Source organism: Nicotiana attenuata, unplaced genomic scaffold, assembly GCF_001879085.1.
Source record: "Nicotiana attenuata strain UT unplaced genomic scaffold, NIATTr2, whole genome shotgun sequence".
Lineage (NCBI taxonomy): Eukaryota > Viridiplantae > Streptophyta > Magnoliopsida > Solanales > Solanaceae > Nicotiana > Nicotiana attenuata.
In genome coordinates this window covers 92359-108721 of record NW_017673785.1, presented here as the reverse complement: position 1 = coordinate 108721, position 16363 = coordinate 92359, and the positions used below count along the sequence as shown (strand labels likewise).

Here is a 16363-nt window from a genome sequence, read left to right as displayed (position 1 = left end):
CGAGTTAGACATTGGATTTGGTAAAAAAAATTTTCCTGGTGAACTGTACTGTCTTCCACTCATTTAGCGAAGAATTTGGGATGGTGTTAGAAGTAAGTGTAGGATTATCTAGAGTAGAAGGGTCAGGTGGAGAAACATGGGGGTCCTGGTAATGACAGACCCTTTGGTTATGCCCCATTCGACCACATTTGAGGCATAGCATATTTAATCCTTCATACAGGATGTTTTGTTTATGCTTACCAATATAAACATGAGATTTTAAAGGTTGATCTAATTCTACTTCCACACATAAACGTGCATATCGACCCCGTGTAGTAGCTAAAGTACAATTGTCCATTGATAACAACTTACCAATCTTATTACCCACCTGTTGAAGAATGTTGAAATCATAAAATTCAGTAGGTAATTCCGGAAGACGTAGCCATATTGCAGAATAGCGTATATTTATTTCCGATGCCATAAATTTTGGTTCCCATTTCCTGACAGAGAGGAAATGATTCATGATAAACCAAGGCCCATGTTGTAGTGCCCGAATTTTGTTTTCTTCTTTTTGAAACTTGAGGAGAAAGAAATCCGATCCCAAATCAATAAGAGGGAGATTTTCTGTAGGTTGCGATAGTGTATATATTTTATTTCTAAGGAGGTGATGTTCAATCTTACGTCCATATACTTTGACAATTACTGCATGTTGCCATGGTTTGTAAATTCTGCTCTTTTCTTCCATAGAGAGAGGAATAAAATTAGAAGCATCAGTAGGTGCTTCCAGTTCATCTTCCACCGCCATTGTATTATCATTTTGATCTGGAGTGGTTGATAACATAGAAGAGTCAGAAAGTAAAGAGGTGAGATAGGATTTAGGTGCCAGTCCAGTGGAGGGTTTAGGAGATGTAGGCTGGTCAATGATCATTGTGTTTGATTGGGAGTCGTGGGATAGGATGGTTGTTGCTTCAGAAATGGGAGAAGGATCAGGTGGTTTAGGTGGTTTCAGATATGAAGAAACAGGTAGGTGGTGAGAGTAAATGTTAGGAGTAGTCATTTCGTTTATTGACAAAGGCACTTCAGAAATAGTCTTCCGAGTAGTTTCCTTAAGTTTGTTAAAAGTGAGTACTTTTGAACATATCCTTTCATTTTCTCCCCTAGCAAAGTTTTGGAGGTGTGTATCACGCCTAAATTTATTCTGATTTTTAAACATTATTATTCACTATTTTATGTACATGATTTCTTCGTGCATCACCTTAATTAAACTCTCGTCAATTTCGTCACATGATTATACAATTAGGTCTGATATAAATGTCTAAAGATCTTTTAATTGGCTAAAGTTAATTAGGCAACAAACAATAAATGAGAACAAGACAAATGTTTAATACTCCCTCCGGTCCACAAAATTTTATCTTTTTATTTTGATCTAAAATAAGTGTCCATTTATATTTAAGAAAAAATTCAATTTGTTTTTCCAAAATTACCCTTATGTACGTAGCCTTAAAAAGTCTTTTACTCCTCACATTAAATTATGCTGTAACATTTAATTAAAGGTTAATTTAGTCACACTAACTATTTTTTTTCTAGAATTTAGTATTTTCTAAATGGGTGTGCCCAAGGCAAATCATTTATTGTGGACCGGAGGGAGTAGTATCAGAAAATCAACCAGTGTGTTTCACGGATGGTTAATTAACATTTATTTTATTATATCAAAGTAACTAACAAATTAATTTTGGTAACTTAAAAGTCACTTAATTTTGCCTAAGTATCACAAAATATCACTATATAATCACATTATTGCATGTTTGTTGAAACTTGTTAAATCTTTGCTGCAAGCTGCAGCACATAATGTATCTTGTTGGATTTATTTATCTTTGCTCTTTTTATTAAAAAAATTTAAATAACTTGCATATATAGTTTACGATTTTGTGAAATAAAATTAAAAGTCAATTTTCTAGAGGAACGCTCACTCTTTGCTTTCTATGATCTAGATTTCTTTCTCATAATTAATCACATTATATTTCTTAATCACATGAGAAAACGGATTTTGTCGTGTTTTTTTTTCCTGAACCGATGTTCGATACACGTATTAAAATCCTGACTAATTTAAATTCGTACCGCGCAAGACTCGTTAAAGGAAAACGTACACCTTACCAATTCTTTTCATTGCTTCAACCAACACTTACAATATTATTTGTAATCATTAATATAAAAACTTTTCATTAAACTCTATCTAAATTATTATTATTATTATTATTATTATTATTATTATTATTATTATTATTGAAGAATGGGGAAGGACATTCTTGTTCCCCAAGAAAGAATTTTCCATTAAAAAAAGTGGAAAAAAGTAGAAGGATTTAAGAGCACACATGTCCCCTTTAAACTTCCCTCGAACATGTAAGCAAAGCCAGTTCACACTCTTCCCGGTAACCGGTCAACAACAACGCGTAAGAAAGCGCCAACTATTTGGCTCAAGCGGTGGTCTTCTTCCCCACATTATTGCTAACAGTTCTCTCCTTTTCCCTTCAACACTCACCTGCTAATTCTGCCTTCTGGTCTTGGTTAAATTAATTAGACTAATGAGAAACTTTTTATTGGTTATTTTAACACAAATTTATGAGTTAATATTAAATGATTTTGAAAGGTTACTTTTGTGTTAGATAGTCACTATTTAATACATGTTCTTTATATATATACACACACTTATTTATAGTGCATAGTGAGCATGTGTTTTCGAGTCTGGAATATGGAGTCGTTTGAAAGCGCCTTATTCCTTAATATGGGACCTTTCGATGCGAAGACAAATTTAGTCTGGTTCCGCTATGGTATCGACCACCTGATGTAGGTCGTGTACCTTAACTCATTCGTTATAGTCTTCATTATGAGCAGTAATTTTTGTTAAGTAACATTTCACAATTCGATGGTAAAAATTACTCCCTCCCTCTGTTTCAAAAAGGTTGATATTATTTTCTTATTAGTCTCTTCCAAAAAGATTGACATCATTTAATATTTTCTTAATTGGAAGCATTTACAGTCACACAAATATTATGATAGGTTCAGCCCACAAATTTTAAAAGTTTTACAGTCACACAAATATTATGACTTATTTAAGACTATATATCTCAAAATTCTTTCATTCATTATTAAAATTTATGTCAAGTCAAACTACATCATTTTTTTGAAACGAAGGGTTTATGTTTTTGCTCTCTACTGATACATTTTCATAATTTACTAAACTTACTTCATAAGCCAAAGTTTACATTTAATTTAGTTTGGACCACCGGCATTTTCCGGTCAAGTGTAAAAAACTACTTTCCCCTGGTTCTCTTGGACCAACCTCTTTTCCCACACACAAAACTCTAAAAGTAACCCAAAAGAAACAAAAAAGTTCTCTTCACACTTCAACAATAAGACTATACAGCTGAAAATCAGAAGACCAACATTTGAACAAGAATTTAGTCCAATATTATGGAGAAGGAAAACAAGCTAAAAGCAGAGACTTCATTGGAAAATCCGATGTTTTCACAATATATTCAAACTAGCTTTTCTTTACCAAACATCTTTGATATGTTGTGTGAAACTGCAAATGATTCTTCAGATTTTTGATAACATGTTTGGTGCTCATCTTCTCGATTTCAATACTACTACTCCTTCCATTTTTGATTTGCTTCAAACTCCACCACCTCAATCACTGGCTAATATTCCATCTCCAACTTCCACATTTCAAGAATCATCAGAGTTGGTGAATAATCCGACGACCCCCAATCCGTTGTCTATTTCTTCATCATCAACTGAAGCTGCCGAGGATGATCAGCAGAGCAATACAGTAAAGCAACAAGATGAAGATGAAGACAAGTATAAGAAACAGTAAGCTTAATTCTGCTTCTTTATGGACCAAACAAATAATAATTATTCTTTTAGCATTTCTTATAAACTTAATGGACAAGCAAGTTTTTGTCCCTCCAAGACACATAAAGTTGTCTCCGCGTGACCTATAGGTTACGAGGTCGAATCGTGGAAGTAGCCACTAATGCTTGTATTAGGGTAGACTGTCTACATCATACCATTAGAGTGCGGCCCTTCTCGGGCCCTGCGTAAATGTGAGATTGTGCACTGAGCTGTCTTTATTTTAAAGCTTAAATTGTAGTACAGAAATACACTTTTATTTACTTAACTATATTTTCAACATGTATTTACTCACGCGCTTGATTACTTTAATTTTTATGGGTCAAACATGTGACAATTAAGATTTTTGATGAAGTGTTCGATGAGATATGAACTCAAGACATTTGCCTGTTCGGCGAGGAGTTTTACCTCTAACGAGGCGAGGCATAAGTCTTGAGACATGGGGCGTAAGTCCCACGGATCTTTAAAATTTTACTAATTTCAAGAATTTTAAGATAGTATAAAATAAAAAATAATTATAAAAATTATATTAAAAATCACAAAATTATAACAAATTATATATCTAAAATATTAATAAATTATAATTCAACTATGAATAATACGAAAAGTATGACATATATCATAATATGCAAATAGTTGCAATGTCGTTACAACTCAAACATCAAAAGTAATGTATTCGATACGAAATCTTATACGTATCTCTTAAGGAGTAATGAATCTTGAGAGAATTTCGATATTATAATTTGATATTTTTTTTAAAATACTCCTTTATTTTAATATGCTTTCTATTTGAAAGAGAATTTATATAAAAACATAATTCATAATTTAAATATGATTCTCAAGCATCATTTATTCTTAAGTCCCAACAAGTTAATAAAGTGACACATAATTCACCATACAATACCATGATAACTAATTATTTGTACATAGCTAATACTGAGCTATTAAATTAATAAGTATTTTATCTCGTAAACGTGGGAAAATAATTAGAAAAATAATTATAAAAAAATATGGACTATTAGTAGTAAAGACATAACAATAGTTAATAAATAAATACTTTTAGTGGATAACGTACAATAATTTTTATTTTAATTATGACAATACTCTCAACATAATAATTTATACTTAGGAAAAAAGTAATTTTGAGTAGTCAACGATTTATGAAGAAAATTTGATGATTTACAAGGTTAGTTACATATAATTGCATAAAGTTCTATTAGGCGAGCCCAGTACGTACGCTGGACGTTGGGCGTGTCCGGAGCGTAAGCCCCGATGGCTGAGGCGTAAGTCTCACGGAACCAAGCCCTATACATAAGCCCAGGGGCGTTTTACGAGTGCTCCGCCCCGGGGCGAGTCCCTATTCTTCCTTTTAAAACAGAGGTTCTAATATATACAATTCTATGCGACTAACTCATCTAAAAACTTAATAAAACTATCAAGAAAACATATTATTTTTTCCTTAATTATATTTATACAATATTGATATCACGACCCGCATTTCCCACCCTCGGGAGTCGTGATGGCGCCTACTAGTGAAAGCTAGGCAAGACAATTATTCTAATTACTTAACTATTTTCATTTTTAATCCCTTAACAATTCCAGTTCAACAGAACTAAAACAGCGGAAATAATAAGTACAAAACAGTGCGGGAGACGAAATATGATAATTTTAGATTAATTCAAACTGCGGAAGTCTAAGTACAACTCTAACCAGAATTTGGTGTCATAATGTCACGGACTATCTATGAATGCTACAAATAAAGTAATGAATAGAAATACACGAATCTGTCTCTGAATAAGTAAAAATAGAAAGAAATTGATAGAAGGAGACACCAAGGTCCGCGGAAGCCTGCAGGACTACCTCGGGTCGCCTGATGAACTGGATGTAGCAACCTCACTGCGGTCCAAAAGCTACAGCACCGGGATCCACACACAGTGCAGAGTGTAGTATCGCCACAACCGACCCCCTGTGCTGGTAAGTGCCTAGCCTAACCTCGGCGAAGTAGTGACGAGTCTAGGACCAGACTACCAAATAAACCTGTGTAGTTAAATCATATACAGCGAAAAAGCAAAGGCAGAAATTTACAGGTAAAGATAGGAGGGGAAAACATGCGGCGGGGGAATCGAGTAACAACAAAAAGCCAATAAATAAGTGTAAAGAACACCATAACTCAAGTAGTAACAATAATCAGGAAATCAAAGACAAGTGCACGGCATCACCCGTCGTGCTTTTACTCTCGTCCTCACCATAAGAATCATATAATCGGCACGGCATCACCCTTCGTGCTTTTACCTCACATAATCATGGCACGGAATGATCCTTCATGCATTATCACTTATATCATGGCACGGAATTGTACATCGTGCGACACGGCATCACCCTTCGTGCTTTAACCTCACAATATCGGCACGGCATCACCCTTCGTGCATTAACACTCTCTCACAAATATCATGCACGACATCACCTCCCGTGCTTTAACACTCTTCCTTACCCAAACAACAATCACAAAGCAATAAGGGCAAGGAAATCAATAAAATCACAATAAAATTCCGGCAAGGGAACAATAGCATTACGACAATATCCCGGCAAGGGAAATAATTCCAAAGGCAACAACATCCCGGCAAGGGAAATAATATTGAAAGTAATAACATCCCCGCAAGGGAAATAACATTAAAAGTAATAACATCCCGGCAAGGGAGACAATTTCATAAACCTCTTCTCCTTTCTACAATTACTTCACAACTGAATTCACAACTTGAGCCAACGTTCTAAATGTTCAATTACCAATAATACTTCCACAAATCAATTCACAACTTGAGCCAACGCTCTGCAATGTTCAAATTACCAATAATGCTTCCACAAATCAATTCACAACTTGAGCCAACGCTCTTCAATATTTAAGTACCAATAATGCTTCCACAAGCCTTGTTTAACGGGCATGCTTGACACCGACGGAATGGAGTCACATCTATCAAAGTATAAGACTCACGGGCATGCTTGACACCGACGTATAGATACTCATCACCACGCCTATACGTCGTACTCAACAATTAACACACAGAAAATAATACACAACTCCTAATCCCTCAAGCTAAGGTTAGACCAAACACTTACCTCGATGCCACAAACACAATTCAAGCCTCAATTACCACTTTACCTCTTGTTTCCACCACCAATTCGCTTGTATCTAGCCACAATTTAATTAATACGATTAATAAATGCTAAATGAATCAACTCTAATGCATGAAAATGGGTTTTCAAATAATTTCCCCAAAAAATCAAAAATCGACCCCCTCGGGCCCGCTTGGTCCAAACCCGAAATTCGGACCAAAAGCCGATTATCCATTCACCCCCGAGCCCGGATATATAATTGATTTCGGAATCCGACCTCAATTTGAGGTCTAAAACCCTAAATTTCAATATTCTTAGGTTTTTCTCAAAATTCTCAATTCCACCATGAAAACTCTAGATTCTAGGATGAAGTCTTGTAGAAAGAAGTTAAGGAGTGAAAGAAATGAGTTTAAAATCACTTACTTGTGTTTTGGGAAAGAAAACAGTGTTTGAAAAATCGCCTCTTATGCTTTAGGTCTTTGAAAATTGAAAAATAGCTGAAAAGTCCCGTTTATATACTCCTCTCAGATCCTCACCGTGGACCGCATAAAAAGGACCGCGGCCGCGGAGCTCCACCGCGAACCGCGAAATATCGAGCGCGGCCGCGAAGACGTCGCCTTGCTCACTGCGGACTGCATTAATCCCACCGCGGCCGCGAAGTCCCCACTACGGTCGCGAGAAATCACTGCGGACCGCGAAACCTGGTTCAGAGACCTGCAACTTCTCTGAACCTGCAAAAGTTATTTTTCTAGGTCTAAATGCACTCCAAGGCTTATCCAGAATTCACCTGAGCCCTCGGGGCTCCAAACCAAACATGCACCCCAACCTAGAAATATCATACGGACATGCTCGTGCAATCAAATCGTCAAAATAACATCAACCACTATGAATTTCCAATTTTCTCAAATTCATGAAATCACTCAAGAACATCAAAATTTCCAATTTTCTCAAATAAGGTCCGGTTTATACTAAACGGACTCCGATTCTTACCAAACTTCACAGATTCAACTAAATTATTATTTCAAACTTGTACCGGGCTCCGAAATCAAAATACGGGCCCGATACCATCAATTTCAACATCTTCCTTTACCCAATAACTCTTATATTTTCCAGAAAATAATTTTCTTCAAAATTTATTTCTCGGGCTTGGGACCTCGGAAATCAATTCCGGGCATACGCCCAAGTCCCATATTTTCCTACACACCCTCCGGGACCGTCAATTCATGGGTCCGGGTCCGTTTACCCAAAATGTTGACCGAAGTCAACTTAAATTCATTTTAAAAGCAAGATTTATCATTTTTCAAAGATTTTTCACATAATGGCTTTCCGGATACATGTCCGGATTGCGCACGCAAATCGAGGTAAGATAAAAAGGAGGTTTTAAGGCCCCGGGACACAGAATTTATTTTCAAAACAAGTGATGACCTTTTGGGTCGTCACAATTGAACTATATGACCAACTCATCTAAAACCTTAAATTATTGTGAAGGGGGCCTGGTTTAATATATGTTTCTAAATAATGCATCATCTGATTAAGTGAAATGCTTTCTGAGTTTTTCCGTTTACCAATTTCTTCTTTATTTGAATTTTTTCCCTTTGTGCAACGTTTGATGTTTTTTCTTTGTTGGCTTAGGTTAAAACCTAAAAAGAAGATTATCCAAAAGTGGCAAAGAGAGCCAAGATTTGCATTCATGACCAAGAGTGAAATTGATCATTTGGATGATGGTTTTAGATGGAGGAAATACGGCAAAAAGCAGTGAAAAGCAGCCCCTTTCCAAGGTATATATATATATATATAAAATGACACATTTCATAATTGAAAATTCGTTAAGTTTATGGGAGGGAGTATAATTAAAATGTAGGTTAATTGTTCTTCTACCGCTCATTCAACCGTTTAAACTAAAACTAGCTGGCACATATATATTTTATGTATAATATGTATATACCCATATATAATTAATATATAATCAGTATATACCAGTTAAGAAAAATAAAAAGCGAAACCAACCGGCTACAATTATGTAAAGACTGCTACTTATAACTTATCCTAATGGGAAGTTTTCCTTTCTTGATTTTGAAAATTTTCCTTTTTCTTTCTTCAAGTAGTCCATTCATTTTTAAAATTTAAGTGTAAGATGCATAAATTTCTTGTGCAGGAGCTATTATCGTTGCACAACTATTTCATGTGGAGTGAAGAAGAGAGTGGAAAGGTTAATCAAAGATACTTCAATAGTTATTACAACTTATGAAGGTACTCACACACATCCGTGCCGCATTACGCCGCCGCGCGAGAGCATTGGCTGTGTTCTGCCACTAACCACCACCTACTACGATGGCTCCATTGGTGGTAGTAGTGAAGGCGGAGGAATTTACAGTAATTCCTCTTTGTCTATTCCACAACTTCAATATTATCAAGATCAGCAGCAACAACCCCTCCATTATTCCCCTACTACAACTCTACCTTTAAATAACTTCAATGTTGGTTATTCATCCTTATTTTCAACTAATTATTCACTCCAAGAAAGAAGGTACTTGCCCTCCCCGTATTCTTCCTCTTTGGCCGGAGACGATGGACTTCTTCATGATATGGTGTCATCACAGATGAGAAGAGGTACTATTGTGTCCTTCTTCCGCCGTTTATGTCAAAAAGTTATCACACTGGAAAATCTAGATTGTTTCGAGATAGAGATTAGCGAAACATTGAATCAATTGGAGCGAATTTTTCCTCCAACTTTTTTTGATATAATGATTCATTTGCCTATTCATTTGGCAAACGAAGTAAGATTAGGAGGTCCCATTCAGAATCGATGGATGTATCCTCCTGAAAGATATATGTGCACGTTAAAATCATATGTTCGCAACAAAAATCATCCAGAAGGATCTATTGCTGAAGCATACTTGGTTGAAGAGTGTTTGACTTTGTGCTTTAGATACTTACATGGGGTGTGCAAACCAGATTTAATAGAAGACCCCGAAATAATGATGAATGTGGTTATGATACACAAACTTTCAGTTTGTTCCCTAAAAGAGGCTGCCCTTTAGGAGCCAAAAAAAGTGATCCAATTGTTTTAGATGGCAAGTCACTATGTCAGGCACATGCATATGTATTGAACAATTATGATGAAGTTCAAGAATATATCAGGTAATTTTGTTCACTTTTAGTATTTTCTTTTACGTAGATAATTCTAAAATTATTTTATTTATCTTTTTCTAACAAATAAAAATTATTGTTCCGTAGAGAACATAAGGTGGAGGTTAATAATCAGAGGCAAGGATCTAGATGGAGCAAGGCCAAAAATCATAGTCAAAACTTCTCTCAATGGTTTGAAACTCGTGTATTGCATGAGGATGTGTCCGATATGATAAAACAGTTATCCATAGGACCAAATTCAATTGCCAAAAGATATTCTGGGTATCTCATTAATGGATATAGATTCCATACGAGGCAGCGTGATGCAAGGCGTAAAACGCAAAATAGTGGTGTTACATTAGATGCCCTAACGACAAGCTTTGCAAGCTCAAAGGATAAAAATCCAGTTGATGCGAATTTGACTTATTATGGCAGAATATTTGATATAGTTGAGTTAGACTACTATGGCCATTTTAAGGTTTTGTTGTTTAAGTGTGACTGGTATGAGGTTGAAGAGGATATTTATGGCCTTACTTATGTCTACTTCAATAAGAAATGCTATCAGGAAGAGCCTTTTATTCTAGCAGATCAAGCACACCAATGCTTCTATGTGCAAGATCCATATGATCAAGATAAACATTATGTTATGAAGACTGTCCCGAGAGACTTGTTTAGCATAAGTGACCAAATTGAATCTAATGCCCTACACTGTTATGAAAATGAGCCGTCTGAACATTTGGCGGGCCCATCTATGCCGGATGATAATGGTAAAGTTGTCTTAGTAAGGAATGATTTACAAGCAACGATTATTGATGTGCCTCCAGAAGGATTTCTTGCAGAATAACTTGAAATTGAATCGGAAGACGAGTTTGAAACAAAGGACGAGTTTGAATCGGAGGACGACGAGTTTGATTCTGAGGATACATTATGAGTTTGATTATAATTCAAATAGAATATAGCTCAGCCCTTTCTTTAACGACTAAAGGCACATTAAAGATTAGTAGTACTTGCTTTAGACTCAAATGGATGATATTTGCTTGCCGATGTTTCCTTGTCTATTTTGTCATGTTCTAATATTAAATTTTATTTTTGCTGATGGTTTCTTCCTTATGCCTATATGTTTTGTGCTCATATAATTTTAGAGTGTCACTTTTGGTTTCTAAAGCATTTGGTTACTATTAATTGTGCCTCAATTTAGTTTCATAGCATGAGAAACCGTATTACATCATATATGAAAAGAGGTTTAAGTCCTCTAGTTTTGCACTAAATATCCGGGAAGTGAACGTGAGTAGGTAGAAATTGTAGTTCTGAATTTGTCACTAATCTTATTATTGGAGTATTGAAAAATGTGTTAAAGTATACATATTTCTTCTATTGTTATCAGGTGGTGTTGATTCAACTAAAAAAAATTGTTGACTAGAAATTTTGAGGAAGCAGATAAATACTGAACAGGTATCTCTGCAACTCTATTTATCTATTTAGGAAGCATATGCTATTTGTTTTTGTAACTGAACAACTTGTGTTCCTCTGACTTAGCAATTTCCATCATTTAATTGGCTAAGTGAAAAGAAAATATAATCTTTCCCCGTTGATTCTAGTTACTCGTTTGTTGGTGTGGATTTTCAGTCTTTGGCTGACCTGATGCAACATGGCAAGAAGCGTTCTAGAGGCTAGTGACTATATTTACTTATACTTTACTATAGGAATATGCTTGATCAAGTGTTCTATGAGTATATATTTGTTGTCACGACCCCAACCCCCGGTCGTGATGGCGCCCAACACACTGCTAGGCAAGCCCGACCAATTAACAACCTTAACCCAATTTATTATACAGTTCATTATTAGCTAACACAATTAAATTACCAAATCAACATATTAGAAGTCTGAAATAAGAGTTAAATGTGCGGAATTTCAAAATGACAATACTACTACATAGCCCAAAAGATCCGGTGTCACAAGTCTGAGCCTCTAATATAGGTTTATCAATCTAATACATGTCACTCTAGGGGAATACAAAATATAAACAAAGGATAGAAGGGAGAGATCAGGGCTGCGGACGCCATGCAGCTACCTCGATGCTCCCAGATATGCGTTGCTCAACAGAGAATCCTCACTCAGCCTCAGGTGCACCTGGATCTGCACGCAAGGTGCAGGGAGTAATGTGAGTACTCCGACCCAGTGAGTAATACACATAAATAAAGGCTGAGAATAAGAAATCATGGATAAATACATTGTAATCTATAATACGGCAGTTTAAACCAAGTAGTATGAAATCAATAAACCAGTGAAGTAGAAACATGGAAATGCTACAATAGATAAGCAAATAAAGGAATGCAACGCATAGTACGGTACTCTCTAGTACCCGCTGCAGCGTGCAGCCCGATCCATTTATTTATCGTCGACGGCGCTCACTGGGGGTGTGCAGACTCCGGGAGGGGCCCCTTACGGCCCAAGCGCAATATCAAGCCATCTCGTGGCATCAGCTAGGCCCTCGGCCTGGTATCAATATCAATATAATACTGCTGCGGCGCGCAGCCCGATCCATACTCAGTCCAGAAATCATATAAGCCCCTCGGGCCATAATAAAATAGTAGTTCTCAGCCCAAAACATCATTAGAAATATCATTTAAGTTTCAAATCTGAGTACAAGTGGCTGAGTTTGTAAAACAGTATTAAACAATAGGACTGAGTTCAAGTAATATGTCAAAATAGTGAGAAAACAGTGATAGCAATCCCCGAAGGGTTCAAATAGTTGGCACGAAGCCCAAATATGACCATTAGTCAAAAAAATGATGATATCAAATAAGCTTCAATCAATTACGCGGTAAAAACATCACTCGGGACGGACCAAGTCCCAATCCCCAATAGTAAACGACCCCGCGCTCATCATCAAGCGCGTGTCTCACCTCAATATAGCACTACGATGTGCAAATCCAGGGTTTCAAACCCTCAGGACATCATTTACATTCATTACTTACCTCGAACCAGCTAAAGCTCTAGCTCGCTATGCCCTTGCCTCTCAAATCGGCCTCCTCGCGCGTCGAATCTCACCAAAACCAGAACGAATACGTCACAATAGGCTAAGGAAAAAAACCCAAGCGAAAACAATTGAAAAATATCAAAAATCCTTAAATTAGCAAAACCCGAGCCCCGGGCCCACTTCTCGAAACTCAAAAATTTTCACACCATTAGATTCCTTATCTCTCCACGAGTTCATACATATCAAAAACACAAGAGTCGGAGTTCAATTGACCCCTCAAATCCCCAATTTAAACTCTCTTAAACTCAAGCCCTAAACCTCCATTTTTAGTCCATAAATCCCTTAATTTTCAGTCCTAATTCATGAAATATCACCATAGAATTGCGTTTTAGGTCCAAAATCCTTACCTTATCGAAGTTCCTTCGAAATCCCTCTTCAAAATCGCCCAAAAAGCTCTAAGTCCGAAGTTAAAATGAATAAACCCTTCAAAAATCACGAAGAAGAACCATTTATACATTCTGCCCAGTCGTAACCGCATCTGCGGTCAAAATTCCGCTTCTGCGGTACCGCATTTGCGGTCAACGCTCCGCTTCTGCGGAAATTCATTAAACAGCCTAAACCGCATCTGCGGCTCCGCAGGTGTGGTCCCTATTCCGCATCTGCGGTTCCTGACCTCACTCCTCAAATCCGCATCTGCGGATAATCCTTCGCACATGCGATGCCGCACCTGCGGTCCCCAAACCGCAGGTGCGAAAACACCAGAAGCAGCAGAGATTCTGCAATTACACAAGTCCAAAACTCTTCCCGTTAGCCATTCAAAACCACTCCGAGGCCCCCGGGACCTCAACCAAAAGCACCAACACATCCTAAAACCTCATTCAAACTCGTTCCAATCATCAAAACACCTCAAACAACACCAGATCTATCAATTCACATCGGATTCAAGCCTAAATTTTCCAAAAACTTCCGAAACACGCATTTGATCAAAAACCCAACCAAACCACCTCCGAATGACCTGAAATTTTGCACACACCTCCCAAATCACATAACGAAGCTACAACCACTCTCGGAATTCCATTCCGACCCTCGGATCAAAATCTCACCTATCAACCGGAATTCGCCAAAATACTAACTTCGCCAATTCAAGCCTAATTCTACACCGGGCCTCCAAAACCACTTTCGATCACACTCCTAAGTCACAAATCACCACCCGAAGCTAACCGAACCATCGGAACTCACATCCGAGCCCTCTAACACATAAGTCAACATCCGGTTGATTTTTCCAACTTAAGCCTTCTTAAAAGAGACTAAGTGTCTCATTTCCTTACCAAATCCACTCCAACCACAAACCAATCAACTCGACCACATAAAACACGGATAACGAAGCATAAAGAAGCAGAAATGGGGGAAACGGAGCGGTAACTCATGAGACGACTGGTCGGGTCGTCACATTTGTAGACTTTGAAATTGTGTGATCTTGGTATTTTTGTAGTTGTTAATATTCCTATCTAAGATTTCTGTCTGATATACTGTCATTCACTACCTTCCATGATACATTATATGATTTGCAAGTGATCTTAGGTACAAAACACAACTGAAATGGGATAGGAAGTTTGACAGTAGAGGACAGACTGAATAAGCTATTAAAATGTACTTAACATATACAGCAATTCTCTGGGACTTTACATCTTCAAGATTGCCATTGAGCGACCACATTGCTGGGGTATAACTATATCCGTTTAGCCTTGAACAAAAGAAACTCAGATTTGCTTGTCACTTTAACTTGCAGTTATTCTCATTTTGATATTTGTTCATATTTTACTGTGTGTTGTTATTACAGTTCATATATTCTTTAAAGTGGCAATTGATATATATTCCCTATGTGCTTTTTGTGGTCTTCACTCTTCAGTTTATCTATGAGCTTTCTGATGTACCAGCTCATATCTTTGCTAAAAGCTAGATGGTGTGATGGACTGAAATATTATAAGTTCTACCTTCTTTCATAGCAGTAGCAGCTCATAGCATCAAAATTTTAACCCTCAAGAATCAACAAAATTTTAATGCCTCCTGCAGTTTTGATAGTACATCATATAATCTGTCCTTAGTCACCAGTGATAGTTCCTTCTAGTTCTCACTGATATTGGCGTCTTATTTATGTCTAGGTTTTCTGCACCTTGCTTTGTGAATCCTTCAACTTCCTTTTCATTTCCTGCTTGGTACCTTGGAGAAATTTGATTATCAGTGAAGTACCAAGAGTTTCTGCCAGCCCCTTCGATACATCCTTGCTGTTTGATTTCTCAGAACCAAAAACTTCACTCCTAGGACTTTCCAATGACGGAATTCTGCTTTTCTTTCCAACATCATCGATTTCATCGAAGATTACACCATTCCCTGGACGTATAACCTCATCATCAAGAGTGCCATGATAGCTTGGTCTTAAATGTCTATTTTCTGCCTAGTGTTATGTATTCCTACTAGTTGCTAGACTAAAATAATTTTTTTCTTTGTATGAAGGATGAATCAAGCAGCAGCTCTAAAGAAAAAGGTTTCGAATCCAAACAAAGCTGAAAGTCCAATGAAGAATATAGGTTTTAATTTTCAATACCGATCAAGCGCCGAATTGGCGAAAAAATTTCAAATTAAGAGAGAAAATCTCGCAAGTAATCACAAGGACAAAGCTGTGAAAGAGCAGGCATCACTTAGATTTAAAAGAAAGAATAATATGCCTACAACAATAGAAGGACAAAGAAGACAGAGGTTAACTCAATCCGATGAGTCGGTTCAAAAGTTAGGAATGAGTATATTGCCTATATACAACAATGATCCAATCGCCTTTCAGGGAAGATCTGAACACTTCACATAACATTGCAATAAGAGGACAAAATAAATATTTCAATTGGAGGAGCAAATTCAAAAGCAAGGAATGAATAAATTACCTGTGCACACATCAATGCTCCAGTCATCTTCAAAGAAAGATCTTAACACTTTACGTATGAGTGGAAGAAAACAAGGTGAAGGAGAGAAACAACTTGATATTCAGGAGCAACAAAACTCTAAAAAGGTAAAGACAAACTCGGTCCTACCATCGACGAGTCTAAATCAATTTCTAAAAAAATATGGGATACACGTTGGTGGTGAAAATTCTCCTAATATCCACCCAATAGATGAAGCCAGATTTATGTCAATCCCTGTTGTTGATGAGCATGAAATAGAAATGGATAATTTTGATGCACAAGCAGGAGTTGGTGACGATGA

The 16363-nt window shown here is 36.9% G+C and overlaps 2 protein-coding genes across 2 annotated transcripts; both read left to right on the top strand.

Annotated features, from left to right (window-relative positions):
• The first annotated feature begins 3433 nt into the window (after positions 1-3433).
• On the top strand, positions 3434-3859 carry LOC109217285 (probable WRKY transcription factor 48). Its single transcript, XM_019381516.1, has one exon. The coding sequence runs from the start codon at positions 3569-3571 to the stop codon at positions 3851-3853; it is 285 nt and encodes a 94-aa protein (XP_019237061.1). The 5' UTR covers positions 3434-3568; the 3' UTR covers positions 3854-3859.
• Positions 3860-8647: 4788 nt separating this feature from the next.
• Positions 8648-10134, top strand: LOC109217284. The gene is made up of 2 exons (XM_019381515.1): positions 8648-8777; positions 9155-10134. Exons 1-2 carry the CDS (start codon positions 8731-8733, stop codon positions 10038-10040), a joined length of 933 nt encoding a protein of 310 aa, XP_019237060.1. The 5' UTR covers positions 8648-8730; the 3' UTR covers positions 10041-10134.
• The last annotated feature ends 6229 nt before the right edge of the window (positions 10135-16363 follow it).

Bases quoted from the DNA above. Each gene is read 5' to 3' on its own strand.
- LOC109217285 (XM_019381516.1), top strand. From the start codon at position 3,569: ATGATTCTTCAGATTTTTGATAACATGTTTGGTGCTCATCTTCTCGAT.
- LOC109217284 (XM_019381515.1), top strand. From the start codon at position 8,731: ATGGAGGAAATACGGCAAAAAGCAGTGAAAAGCAGCCCCTTTCCAAG. The intron at 8,778-9,154 runs GTATATATATAT...TTTCTTGTGCAG, and splicing joins AAAAGCAGCCCCTTTCCAAG to GAGCTATTATCGTTGCACAA.